This window comes from Delphinus delphis, chromosome 2 (genome assembly GCF_949987515.2).
Source record: "Delphinus delphis chromosome 2, mDelDel1.2, whole genome shotgun sequence".
NCBI classification, from domain to species: domain Eukaryota; kingdom Metazoa; phylum Chordata; class Mammalia; order Artiodactyla; family Delphinidae; genus Delphinus; species Delphinus delphis.
Window position 1 is genome coordinate 77,829,047 of NC_082684.1, and position 13,696 is coordinate 77,842,742.

Here is a 13,696-nt window from a genome sequence, read left to right on the forward strand (position 1 = left end):
TTGTAATAACTGTAAATGGAGTATAACCTTTAAAGATGGTATAAAAAATAAATATTTTTTTAAAAAGGACATAATCACAGAAAATAAGAAAGGCAGAACTTTCCATTTATAAAGTTTGCTTAATGAAACAATTTATACACTGTCTTTATTTTCCTACTTTTCCTGATGACCTGCAGATTCTTCCTCATGGGCAGACACCGGTCCTGGAAGAGCATCCTATGATGTCCAGGAGCCAGAATGTAGTTCAGAGGCCCCATCTCGCAGAGGGGTAGAACAAGGCCCAGAGAGCAGCGAGGCCCGAGCCAGAATGCCCAGCCCCTGCTGGTCCTGCACTTCCCTCCCTCCCATCAGATCCCCCCTCCCCACTCGGTACCAACCTAAGTCTCAGTTAACAGGAGACGTCAGGTAAAAACAAGCGTTCTGCCTTTAGCTTTCCTCCTCTTCCTCTACAGAGCTGGAGGCCCTTTTACCCCATGAACTCCCTGCATCTTGTTCTTATTTTCTTTCCATTCGATGCCATTTGGTCATTCCAGATCCTTCCATTGTAAAACCAGATATTAGTAATCATAGGATTGGGACACTGGCTACAGGGTTTTTACTCCAGCGAGGATTAAAGCGCCAGTTGAGATAAGGGTTTCTCTGGAACCAAGTTAATTTTTCTTTACCAGAATTTCCAAATAGAATAGAATTTCATTAAACTTTCATGAAATGAAAATAAGCTGGAGTTTTTTTCTAGTTCACTGAGTTTTCCCTACAAATATATAATTTAAACTCTGGTAGCTATTAAAAGTAAATTACACGATCAAAGGAAAAGGCTAATAAATAACTTGAAAGGTTTCTCTTCTCCCAGGATTTCTTGAATTCCAAATGTGCTTCATTTTTAAAAAGGTAAGCAAGGCTCTTAACATGAAAGAGTTCCCCTAATTCAAATATCCCACAGTTAGGGATTTAAAAAATTTCTAAAAATGCAGCTGAAATTCATCTCTGCCCCCACCCCTCCACAAACTAGTTATTAAAAAAAAATTCAGCAAAATTTCTCTTCCAAACATCTCACATAAGAATACAACTATTTACCTAATTAGTACGCACGGGAGAAAGCTTAAGTACTCCAATCCCGCCTCACTCCTCTAAGAAACTTTAATGAAGATGTTTAAATTTTTTTACAATTAAAATGTAAAGAGCACACGCAAACACACACACACACACACACACACACACAAACATATACAACCACTGAAAACTACATTTAGTCCAGCCTTGGGGAAGACACTCAAGCTTTCTAAGACAACTGAGGTCATTGTGACCGGACTATATTCACAGAGCATTCGAATGTCCATAGCAACAATGAGAAGAATTCCAGGGTTTGTGTAACAGCAGCCAAGCTATAGTTATCACATTTGCTAAATAACCCCAAGATCACACAGGCCTACTGATTTTAAGCAGGAGGTACTGACTTCAGAATGAAAAAAAATTCCACCAAAGAAAAGGCCATTCCACTCAAGCTGAAACACTATATTCAGAAAGGGGGGGAGGTTTGATAGAATCTGGAGCTTTAAAAATTAATTCTGTGGGTTCTTTACTTGAAAATGCTTCTACTCAGGATATGAATAAATGTAAAAAGCCAGTTAACTTTAATGGTTATTCTTAACTGTTGAAATTAACATTTGATTTTTCCTGCTGGGTGACTTTGGGGATGTTGCATGAGAAAGGGAAAATATCCAACTAGCTTCTTCCATTTTTATTATGAATTCCAGCCTTCCGGAGGAGCAGAGCTGGAGTTGCATAATAGACTAGGCGAGTCTGAAGCACTGAGAAGCTTGGAGTAAGGCAAGGCTGCACACTTCTGTCATCTCACCAACTTGAACCCTATGGCCACAGGCCATCTAGACCATAGTCAGAGGGAAAAAGAATTTAAAAACAATTTTCAATATCTCAAAGGAAAAACAATGAGTCCACAGGCAAGCCATCCTTGTAATTTCAGAGCAGCAGTTTAACAAGCTTCTTGGCAACAAATTCCTAAGTGCAGCCACCTTTAATTCCACCAGATTGAAGTGTGTGGTGCGGTGGTGTTTTTTTGAATTGCAGAGGCACAAAGGATGGAAACTGTCCTGAACGCTCACAAGTGAAAAGCCCAGTTCCTTACAAATACAGCTGGAGTCAGTTGTCCATGCAAAGTACATGTACAGTAAAGGAGTGAATAACATACCCATTCCGAGAGGTCACTGAGCTAGCAAAATCCAAAGCAAAAACAGTAAATGGATGTGCCAGTGTGTGTGCCAGTGTGTGTGCCAGTCTCGCTGAAAGCTTTCAAGTCATTTGAGGAATCTGCTGATATTTACAATAGAGAAAGACCCCAATGGGAACAGCGGGTATGAAGTTCCTACCTGGTGAATATTTTGTGATTTTGGCTAGAAGTAAGCAGTGGCATGAGATGTTAACGTTTGTTTTTACTTTTCCAGTACTGTGCTGATGTCATCAAGAAACTAGCAAGCAAGCAACATGCTGTAGCCGAAATCTGTCTGCAGTATTTTTTTTTTGTAATTACATTTATGCAAGAAAATCCATCCAAGGAAAATGGGCAGTACCCACATCAGAAAATTTGGAATTTCTTTTCCTTAGAAATACTGCAAACAATCAATTAGAGTTTTTCTTTTACCAAAGAGGAGTTTTCTTACCATGAAGTAAGGTCTTCCAGATAGCAAATTTTAATGAGATATCATGTTATCGAAAGACCGGTTCAACAGTGAAATATGAGTTACTTGCACACGTTTTCATTAGTATTAGCTTATCAGAGAAACATTAAAATCCATTATATCAGCATAAAATTCTAAAATCATAGCCTAACGTGAGCGAGAACAGTAAGAAGTGAGAAGAGACATAAGTTTAATGACAATTTGGTCTGTGGAAAAATACATTAAAAACCTTAGTTTGGAGGCCTTTCATTATTGTTTAATTTCTGAAAATAATATCTGGCTCTTTGAAGAAAGAAGTTCCGTCAAAACTGCAGAATACATCCCATATTCTTCCAAAAGACAATTTATAGGAGATTCATGTCTCAAAAAAAAAAAAAAATTAAAACTATACTGTCATCACTTAGTGATTTAGGGTTGATGTTTTGGATGGAGTTGGAAAAAAATTCCCTTTGTCCACACCAAGGCGGAAAGAGAATAAATGCATTTATCCATCTACTTAAATGCATTTATCCAAATACTTAAAATTATGGGACCCGGGGTCTCCAAAATAACAGCTAATACCAACAGGCTAAAATTTCCACAGCTAACTGATGATGGGCTATTGTCAATGGGACACACCAGAGGACGTGAGATGGTGACACTTTTCCCTTTTAACTTGGTGCATTGCAACCATCACAGACAGGAGGAAGTTCTTTTTCATCTTGATGTTCTGTGCTATAGAGATGGTGAAACCAAAGCCCAGGGCAGTGAGAGATTTGCCCGCAGTTAAACTTCCAGTAGGTGGCAGTACTAGGACTAAACCACCTGACAGCTTTGTCACCAAACAGGCTGCCATGAGCTCTAACATGGGGCAGGTTCTGAAGAGTAGTTTTTGGTATATAAACCCCTCAAGCTTTTGCAGGTAAGCGCAATTTCACCAAATAGGTTTGGTTATTTTGTTAATACAAAAATACTATTTTTTTGTAGCAGGTGTGGATGACCAGCCAAAGGTTAAAAAAAGAAATGGAAGCATCCCAAATCAGAATGTTATTTTTCTCCCTTTCAAAAGAAAAAGTAGGATCAAGTCAAACAAGTGAAGGATTTAATACTGTGGTATCTGGCTCGTGTCCATTAGGCAGCAGGCACAGGTAACATCCACAGGATGAACAACCCGACAGGCGGTGGCACTGGAGAGGGGAGGTCCTGAGTGGGAGCAACGAGGAGGTACTTGGAGAGCTTGACGCAGTGGCTTTTTACCAACTAGTGCAAAGGAAGTTCAGACTTGAACACCTAATAAAGTGATTTTTGATGCATCCTGTCTACCCTAGCTTTAGGGCATATATGGGCGGGTCCTGGGACTGACATATGACACATGAAGAAATGACTTTGTACCTTCTCTCCAAAGGAAATCTTACGTTCTATTTTAAAGGTGTAATTAATGCCCACTGTTAGATTTGACTCATTAAATAATTTCTTTCCTTTAAAAAACGTCAGTGGGACCAGGTTTATTTAGAATTGTGTACAAACTTTCTCCATCAGTCTTGTTTCCTCCCCACATACATACCAAAATAAATTCTCATTCTGGCTCTTTTCTGCCAATGACGAAGGGAAGACAAAAACCTCAGAAAACTGAGAGACTACATCTGGATGATGGGGGGTGTCCCTTCTCTTCTATAATACAGAAATGATGGTGGGAACTCAGGGTCCCAGGAATAAAAAGGTAAGCCTCCTATTTGCCTTCTTCATTTTGGATGAGTTTGCACAAGATCTCTAAATCTGGGCACAGCCAGGATTCACACTTTAGACAATGGGCTTCTAATTCCCCTCATCAGCATCTGTTTTGATTTGTTCATTACCTAACCGTGTCAGGGGAGAGGCATCTTGAGCACGTTCTTTTTTAATGATGCTGTCACCTTTCTGTGACTAAATTTTCCGTGACCTTATCAGATGGATGAATGTCTTGATCTTGGCTACAAGGTAAGTATCTCATGACATGGACTTTAAATAACATTTACCTGATGACACTTTGTAAGCAAAATGTAAGATTATGCCTCCTTGGCCATTTACAAGGTCACACAACGCCAGGAGGCAACCCCTAGCTTCTCAGAAAGCATGGGCACGTCATCCCTGAGCCTGACAAATGTTCCACCACATGTACGCATTTCTTTAGCAACCGTGCTGCGTGTAGTATTCCCTATGCTAAAGACAGGGGCAAGTGAAAGGAGCCTGAGGCTCCCCTTAGTGTTAACGGGACCATCTCATAAGTAATAAGGGGAATTAAAGGACCACCTCTCAGTGAGCTTATCCGTGAGACAGGTTCTTGCATAAACAGTATCTTTCCAGGTCACATTTCCCAATCAAGTTTAAAAGGCTGAGTGTGTATTTGCATTCTAGATATTTTAGAATCTAAAGTCAAGAGTGATCTTATACAACCGTAACATTAATTCTTCTTACACGTATATTTTATCTCTTTCTTGTTTTTTTTTTTTTTTTTTTTTTTTTTTTTTTTGCGGTACGCGGGCCTCTCACTGTTGTGGCCTCTCCCGTTGCGGAGCACAGGCTCCAGACACGCAGGCTCAGCGGCCATGGCTCATGGGCCTAGCCGCTCTGCGGCATGTGGGATCTTCCCAGACCGGGGCACGAACCCGTGTCCCCTGCATCGGCAGGCGGACTCTCAACCGCTGCGCCACCAGGGAAGCCCAAGGCCTTTCATTTTTAAAAGCATTACGTTCATTCACGTCAAAACCCATCTGTAGTTATTCGGCCCTCGATTTAACATGCACCTGGTCATACAGTGTGGGTCTCTCTTTCCTTTGAGGCATTTGAATATGCCTGAGGATCTGTGACAGGAGGAAGTAGACCCGAGATGAAAAGAGGAACCAATATTCATTTCCACACCCACAGGCACCTGTCAGCACTTATTTAATTCTCACCCAACCCTATGAGGGAGGTTGCATTTTGAAGGTGTGGAAAGTCAAGTACAGAAAGGGGAAACAATTTGTCCCAGAGGTCACTCACTCCAGTTTAGCCTGGACTGAAAACACATCTGCCTAACTCCAAAAACGGAGCTTCTCTCACCACAAATGCTGCTAGGTCTGTATTCAAAGTCATTGCCATAGGATGATGACGACTGAGGACTCAGAGGGAGATGGTGACATCCTTTTTAGCCCCAGGTCCTGCTGAAGGTGGTTGGGGACCTCACAAACCGTAGGTTCTATCAATCCAAAATGTGAAAATACCTTAATATTCGTATGCAGGGATTTTACATCAAACTCCAGCTATTTAATTGGCCACAGTGCCAAGCATCCATCTCTTGGTAATATTCCCAGAATAACATCAGATAGCATTTAATCAGCGGTAAAGTGACCCAAGGATGAGTTTAGCGACCGCGGACTCTGAGGGGCACTGACGTTCTCTGCCCCCAGGGCCTCCTCATCATTCATTCTCCTCAACATAAAGCTGGGTCCCACAGGCTACTGGCGGTAGCTAAGGACATTTCCATAATAAACTCGGTCGGTCGTTAAACCAAGCTGGACACCTCTGTTTTCTTTGCCGGCCAAAGGAATTGCTGCAGAACCGTCTATCCTTGCAAAAAGGCTTCTATACGCTCATCAAACAAATAAACAAATAACCCACGTCATTTTTTTAAAAAAGTTCAGTTGCTGTGCAGCAGTGAACAGACACAAAAGGACCAGTTTATGCCTAGAAGGAAAAATGACCGTCTTCAAAGCAACCCATTTGATGGCAGTCGTGATCATTAGGGAAAGTAATATCTGTTAAAAAGCAGTAAATGCCTGTTTCCTAACAGAATGGACTGGCATGCGGAGGAGGTGCAAACCCAGTCAAACATCCCCAGGCTCCCCGGAGAATCATTATGCTCTGTCGTGTTAACTCACTTCCTTCTTGATTTTTCCACTTTTTCTTTTTCTTCCCTGCTGAATATTATCATTTCAAATCAAATTAAGTACTAATAGTAAGTGGGCACAGCAGTCACTTCAGAAAAGCAAAACATTCAGGCTCAAGAGGTTATATAAAAATATTATTTCTCATTATAAAGATTGAGAGCCCAGATGGAATTGTGAGAGAGTTCCAAGGACTCTCAGTTATAGCAACGCTTCAGTTGTTATATCTTCAGTTACAGCAACTGAAGCTGCTGTTCAGGTAACTAGTGGAGCCACCAATAACTAATAAAATCTAAATCATTTAAAAAGAGTGCCCTCTCCTATCTGTACTCCAGCTCTCTTTTCAAATCCCTTCCTCTAGCTCTAAGACCTCTAGTTATTAATAATAATAGCAATAATGTATCAACGTGGGCAATAACTGTTGGAACGCTCTTTTCTTTGGTAAAATGGCACAAAACAACCATATGACACATGGGGAAATTTCAGAGTCTGACCCAACATGCTGATTGTTATCCAGTGACTTTTTAATATTAAAAATGTCATGGATAGTTTATTTTGGACTTGATTTTTCAAAGAGAATGGCTCCTCCAATAAGATTGAACATATTGGTTCTTAAATATTATAAATTAAAGATGGCCCCTGAAATATATAACTGTATGGAATACACTTCTGCTATAACACGGCTGGTAATTCAGGTATGTCTTATTCATATGTTCCCAAACTAAGAATTCAATCTTACTAAGTTGGCATTAGTATTCTGTTAGGAAAATGAATTGTTATTTATTCTTTTTCAAAAGACAAATCAAGTTAAGACTATTGTTTAAGTTCTTGGCAACAAAGAAGAGCAAGGGTTATAAACAGAACTTTTCAATTTACTTTGTCATCTATAGGATTCCCTGAACTACTCAAACTAAACGGTAAAGAAAAAGCAGTCCTTTGAAATGCACTTTGTGAACAAACAAGATAAGAGAATGCACACAAGATAATTCTCCAGTTAACACAGCTTCTCTCTATCTTCCCAATTGCTATACTGGGTCATATATTGGCAGGGTCTAGCTGATCTTGGTTGACACTGAAAGTGGTGATATTCCACATCAAGCAGGTTTCTCTCACCAAAGGTGTCTGTAAATCATGAGTTAAGTATACTAGAAAGAAAAGGGAACAATTAAAAAGTAATCTGGGGCTTCCCTGGTGGCGCAGTGGTTGAGAGTCCGCCTGCCGATGCAAGGGACACGGGTTCGTGCCCCGGTCTGGGAAGGTCCCACATGCCGCGGAGCGGCTGGGCCCGTGAGCCATGGCCGCTGAGCCTGTGTGTCCGGAGCCTCTGCTCTGCAGCGGGAGAGGTCACAACAGTGAGAGGCCTGCGTACCACAAAAAAAAAAAAAAAAAAAAAGTAATCCGTTCCACTGAACTGGAAACGTTTGAGGGTATGTACCTAAGGAGGAAAGCATGGGGTACTGAGGTCTGTGTCAGGAGGAGGTGAACACAGGTTTCAGATTTCAGTGAACATCAAAAGAACAAAAACTCACCTGCGTTAATGCTCTAAGGAAAAGCTATTTTCAGGTGGCTGATGAAAGCATACTATTCTAAGCCGAAAGAGTAAAGAATCGCAAGTATTGGTGTTAAGGACCCTAGAAAACTAATTAAACATCCTAATTTTATAGATGAGAACGCTATGGCGCCAAGAGATTGGAAGACTTATGTAAGATCACATTAAGAGCCGCAAGATGACCCAAATGTAAACATTGGTTCTCTTGAGTCTACGGTCATTGTCTCTTCTACCACCAATGAGACACTTCTTTATGATGTATGAGTTCTTTCAAGTAATAAACTGTGCTAGGTCCTGCAAATACTCCTACCTATGTGCAGTATAAGATGCAAAAAATTAGATTTGTAATTATAGTACACAATGGTAAGAACTAGTTATTGACTGTTGCTCAGGCAAGGGCACCCATCCTAGACTTACGGGGTCAACAAAGGCTTCCTTGAAGGAGAAGTAAAGATTACATAAAGGAAGAGAAGAGGAGAAAGCTGTTTTACATGGAGGAAACAGCTGACACATATGATTGGGGGTAAAGAGAGTTGTCGTGTTTGAGGAAGTGAAGGGAATTCAACGTGGTTGGATCACTGAGTGCTTGGGGTGGGGGGGTGAGAGACGGGGCAGGAAAGGTAAGCAGGGCTCACCAAATCCTGAAGGCCTTTATGCCTAGTTAAGGAATTCGGGATTTCTCTTAAGGTAATGGGCAGACAGAGAATTTTAAAATAGTAAAGTGTAGTGATTAGATTTGCATTTTGGAAAGAACATTATGACAGTTGAGTGAAAAAAAAATCATAGGGGAGGTAGGCACAGAAGGAATCAAAGCAGTTAGTCTGAGGTAGTAACGCAGAAGATAAAGGACAGTCATCGAATAAAGTATCTAACGGGGGTGGAGAGGGGTGTTTGGACTTCAGATATACAGGCCATAGAATTAAAATACTTGATGCTAAATGCATATAAATAGATGTGGGTCATCAGTGAAAGGGTCAACATTACTCTGAAGTCTCTAGCCAAAGTCTTGCCTGGGAGACCTTTGGGAGACCATCATCCCTCAGTTAAAGACTTAGAGACAATTTTACCAACAACAGAAACTCAAGACAGCTTTGTACTTGCTCATCATGAGTGAAACTGTGGAAATCTGGGTACATGTCAAAGATTCTGCATTCTACAGGAAATCCTCTCCAAAATGCTGTAACCTGGTTGTGCTGCACTGAGACAGTCATAAATCTCTGATGAGACTTTCCCAAGAAAAAACAACCAGCCTAACAGGTATCCACACCCCACGTCCCAAGGCCCTTTCAGCCTCTCCATATTTCCCAGTGGATTATGGGCTCAATGTCCTATGCCCTGTTCAGGCAGCATTAATGATGGTCTATTTTCTGGTGGAAGTTCGTTAACCCAAAGGAAGCAGAGTTAGGGCTGCTAAGTAAGAGGATTGACTCAAGGAAACTAGAAAACTAAGGTTTTCTAGTTCAAAACTGGAGGAATGAATTGAATTGTATACTTTTGGGCTATGGAGTATCCCAAACCCCACCAAGGACATAATTCAGGTACTCACCCCTTCGCCGCCATTTTCACCTGTGTTGGCAAGCATTTCCTGTAGGGCTCTGACAGAGAGGGACTGTTCCAGTACAAAATTGCAGACGCAGAGATCTGGAGGAACATACTGTGGAAATAAAACCAGAATGAGGATACCTACTCATATCAGTTGGGGATCAGTCACACAATAACATCTCAAGGGCAAAGAGCCTATGAATCAAAGTAACACTTGGATCGATGGATGGATGAATGAGTACAAAAGGTAGCTTTTTTTCTTTTTATTCACGTTAAAATGGGTTTCAAGCTGGATTCTAAAGGATGAGGAGAAGAAAAGCCCTAAGTCTCAAGGGAACAGTGACCAAAATGTCAGGATCAGCTTGAGTAATGGCTGGGGGCACACATGGGAGAAGAATACACATCCAGCCTTGCTGAAGGAGCGAAGGCTGATCGACACTGATGTCTGGGTGGGACCAAAGGAAGAAAGTCACTGGGATCTCATCCACAATAATTTGTAGGAGGACAAGACCAGAATAGTGACCAAACACTCAGCAATAGTGACCAAAATAGGGAACCCAATTCCTTGTTAAGAAAATCTGGATGCCACAGTGTAAAAAGAGAGGATTAAGAGCTACATAAATTTAATTCTGAACAAAGAAATTGATGACCCCTACAACAATCATTCTAATTTATTATATGCTCAGGTAACACCATGATATTTTCAAACATTTCTCAATAACAGACAGCCTTCTCTGCAGATTGACTAGTAATAGCTAATGCTCATTGAGTACTTTTCTGTGCCAGGTATTGTTTTAAGTGCTTTGCTTATATTGGCTCATTTAATCTTCACAATCACTCCATGTATACATACTGTTTATCTCTCAGTTTACAGCCGAGGAAACTAAGGCACAGAGGAGTTAGGTCACCTGCCCAAGGTCATGGCTTACACTTGGGTGAGTTGGATTCAAATCTAGACACTCTGTCTCCAAATCCATACACTTAACTCTGTTCCTGCTGCTGATGAAAACATTACAGATTTTTTTCACAACTAGACCATTTTCTTTAATAAATTTATTTATTCATTCATTCATTCATTCATTTTTGGCTGCATTGGGTCTTTGTTACTCTGTGCAGGTTTTCTCTAGTTGCGGCGAGTGGGGGCTACTCTTTGTTGCTGTGCGTGGGCTTCTCATTGCGGTGGCTTCTCTTGTTGCGGAGCATGGGCTCTAGGTGCACGGGCTTCAGTAGTTGTGGCACGTGGGCTCAGTAGGTGTGGCGCACGGGCTTAGTTGCTCCACGGCATGTGGGATCTTCCCGGACCAGGGCTCGAACCCGTGTCCCCTGCATTGGCAGGCGGATTCTCAACCACTGTGCCACCAGGGAAGCCCTAGACTATTTTCAATCAGCAAAGATTTAAGTTTTATATTTCTGCAAAACACAGTGCTTGGTATTGAGAAAGATATAAAGACATGCAAAACAAAATCAATGCTCTTCAGGAGTTTACAATCCGGTTCCACGATACATCATTTTCTTTGGGAACACAGCTTATAGTCACCTTGCACACCAAGCCTTTGTTTCCTCTGTGATATTGGCTGAACATTGACACCATCAGAGTAACAGGAATAAGGAATGAGGACCGGAAGTCACCCACAGCTATGTCTAACACTCCGAGACAGGTAACACTGTTTCTATGGAGCTCCAACTTAAAAGCTAAAAGCAAGCCTGCTATTAAAGCACATACAACCCCTCTGATTTTCAACATTTTCATTTTTTAAATAAAGATTATGGAATTGGTGATCTTTGATTTCCCTTTAATTTCCAAGTGTTTGTATTTGTACCTTCTTCCTCCTCTTCCCCAACCTCAATGCCCTCAAAAATAAACTGACGTCCCACTTGTCGGACCTGCCCACTCTTTCCCTTTAGTAAAGTTCTGAGACCCCCGTAAGCCAATAGTGGCTCATCCTATCCTGAAGGCTACTGGCCCATGGGTGACTTACATTTTGCCACTTAAATACTTTTCTACTTAGGATCTCTACAGTCAGAAATCCTAAAAACCCAGACTCCCTAGAATTCTGGTGTTACAGGAAATTGCCCAGTTCTCTTTATGAACATGATGTAACCAAGGAGAAACTGTATGTAACACGAGGAGACAACAGCCTTTATTTTACGTTTCTTGCTTCGTTGTCAACGTTTGTTCCTGCTGCAGGTAATTAACTCATTTGTATGAGACTTGAACAAGCAGACGGCTGGTGATGCAGGGCAAGGCTTCACATCAGGAAGTGTTTTTAGAGTACATATCGCATCATTACAAGTACCAGGCAATAATATGATAAAGTATTTCCCTAAAGACCATATGCCACAAATATATATAGTCCGACTCAGTCTCCCAAAAGACGATGCCACTCAGAAGATTTTACAGAGGTTTTTTTCCTACCACATCTTGGTCTTTCTTGATCTCATGTCACCAGAATAGGAAGCAAAAAGAGCTAGGGTTTGAGTGTGTCCACTTCCTCCTTCACTTCACTAGAGCATGCGATTTGGAGATTTCTCTAATCAGGAATGTCTACGGGTATGGCTGGTACTTTAAAGGGTGCGTTTTGGCTAATCAGCTGAACGACCCCAACATTCACGCTCACTTTTACAAGAACCCTATTTAGTCCAGTCTCTTTAAGACAGAAAGGTTCACAGCTCCAAGTGCTAGAGATCCTGTCCTTATATGAGATTGTGTGATTCTGTCAGCTCTCTTTCCTCCTGTTCTGGTTTGCTTGGACAGGGATAGGCGTTCTCCCCCGGCGATGCCATCCCCCATCCTGATAGAGGACCATGGATACCAGACATGAGGCGTGCTCCAATTACATTTTTCTTTTCCCTCCAGAAGTTAAAAGTCCCAAGGTGGTCGTGATTTAATTCCTGGTACAGATGGGTACATTGACAGAGGGAGAGTGAGCACGGGGAGTGGGGGGAAGCATCTCACAGGGGAACACTGTATCTGCCACTGGTTTACATAGTTTCCTTACAGTTTAGTTTTTCTTCCTCTAGCGTGTGGTCCTGCCTGGACTCTCCATGCTCGGGGATAAGGTCACACCACTCCAAGAGCAGGCAGAACAACATGTGGGCAGTGGCAGGGGAGGGAACAGGGCAACAGAAATATCTGGAGGAAAACAAAATATAGCTAGCAACTTGTGACATGGAGTGCAGAGCACAGAGCCATCTGACCTGCTCCACCAGCTGCCATCCTTAATTACACTCCACACCGGCCTGAGCTCCCACCTCCACATTTGCCAAGAATAAGCCAAGGCCACTGGTCCATCAAAGCTAATTTGTTTGCAGCATGAGAATTCCCCCAGGAGGCCGGCTCATTGTGTCTGGGCTCTGGAGCCTGTGCGTCGGTCACTGCCTGCCAGGCGTGGGGCATGTGTTTGATGATTCTCAGCACGGAGAGAAGGGCTCTGTTGACATCTGTTCTGAAATAGCTCCTCATCACTCTCCCCAGCCCTGTCCTCAGCCTAGAGAAGCACCATGTTTCCAAATGTCCTACAGAAAACCTTGAGATGCCAGGGCTCTGCATGAGCCAGGAGCTAGGTATTCATTTAACCCCACCGTGTAGAAAGCAGTGAAAGGGAAGGCCTATGGACCCTCCAAGTTCCGTAAGTCTATGTAACATATACCTCGCTGCACTCAACGTATTTTTCTGGGGCTTACTAAGTCCAAGAAGGTGGGAATTTAACACTCCTGTTATTGGATTCATTTAGCATTTTTCTACCTAGTACCCCACAATGTACACTCACCAGGGTACTAGTTTGTACAAGGCAATCCTTCAGGGGAACGAAGAGAAGAAATAGTTAACAGAAACAGGGATGTTCTCCCTCTATTACGCTGTTAACCACAGTCGCTGTGGCTTACATAGTTCTTCACGCAACGCAGTCTGTTTCCCTAGATTGTGGGTATCTTGCAAAACCTGTGTCTGACTCTACTTTTGCTATCCTTAGTAGACAGAACAGCAAGTGCGCAACTCAAGCCTTCTTGAGCTGACTCTGTGTGTCCTAGAC

The 13,696-nt window shown here is 42.0% G+C and overlaps 1 protein-coding gene across 1 annotated transcript in view; it reads right to left on the reverse strand.

The window, feature by feature from the left end:
- Positions 1–13,696, reverse strand: part of RYR3 (ryanodine receptor 3) — a 361,766-nt gene that overhangs the window by 321,882 nt on the left and 26,188 nt on the right. Inside the window, exon 3 of the mRNA XM_060002247.1 lies at positions 9,670–9,777. Within this exon, the coding sequence (XP_059858230.1) occupies positions 9,670–9,777 (108 nt within the window). The remainder of the gene's footprint in view (positions 1–9,669; positions 9,778–13,696) is intronic.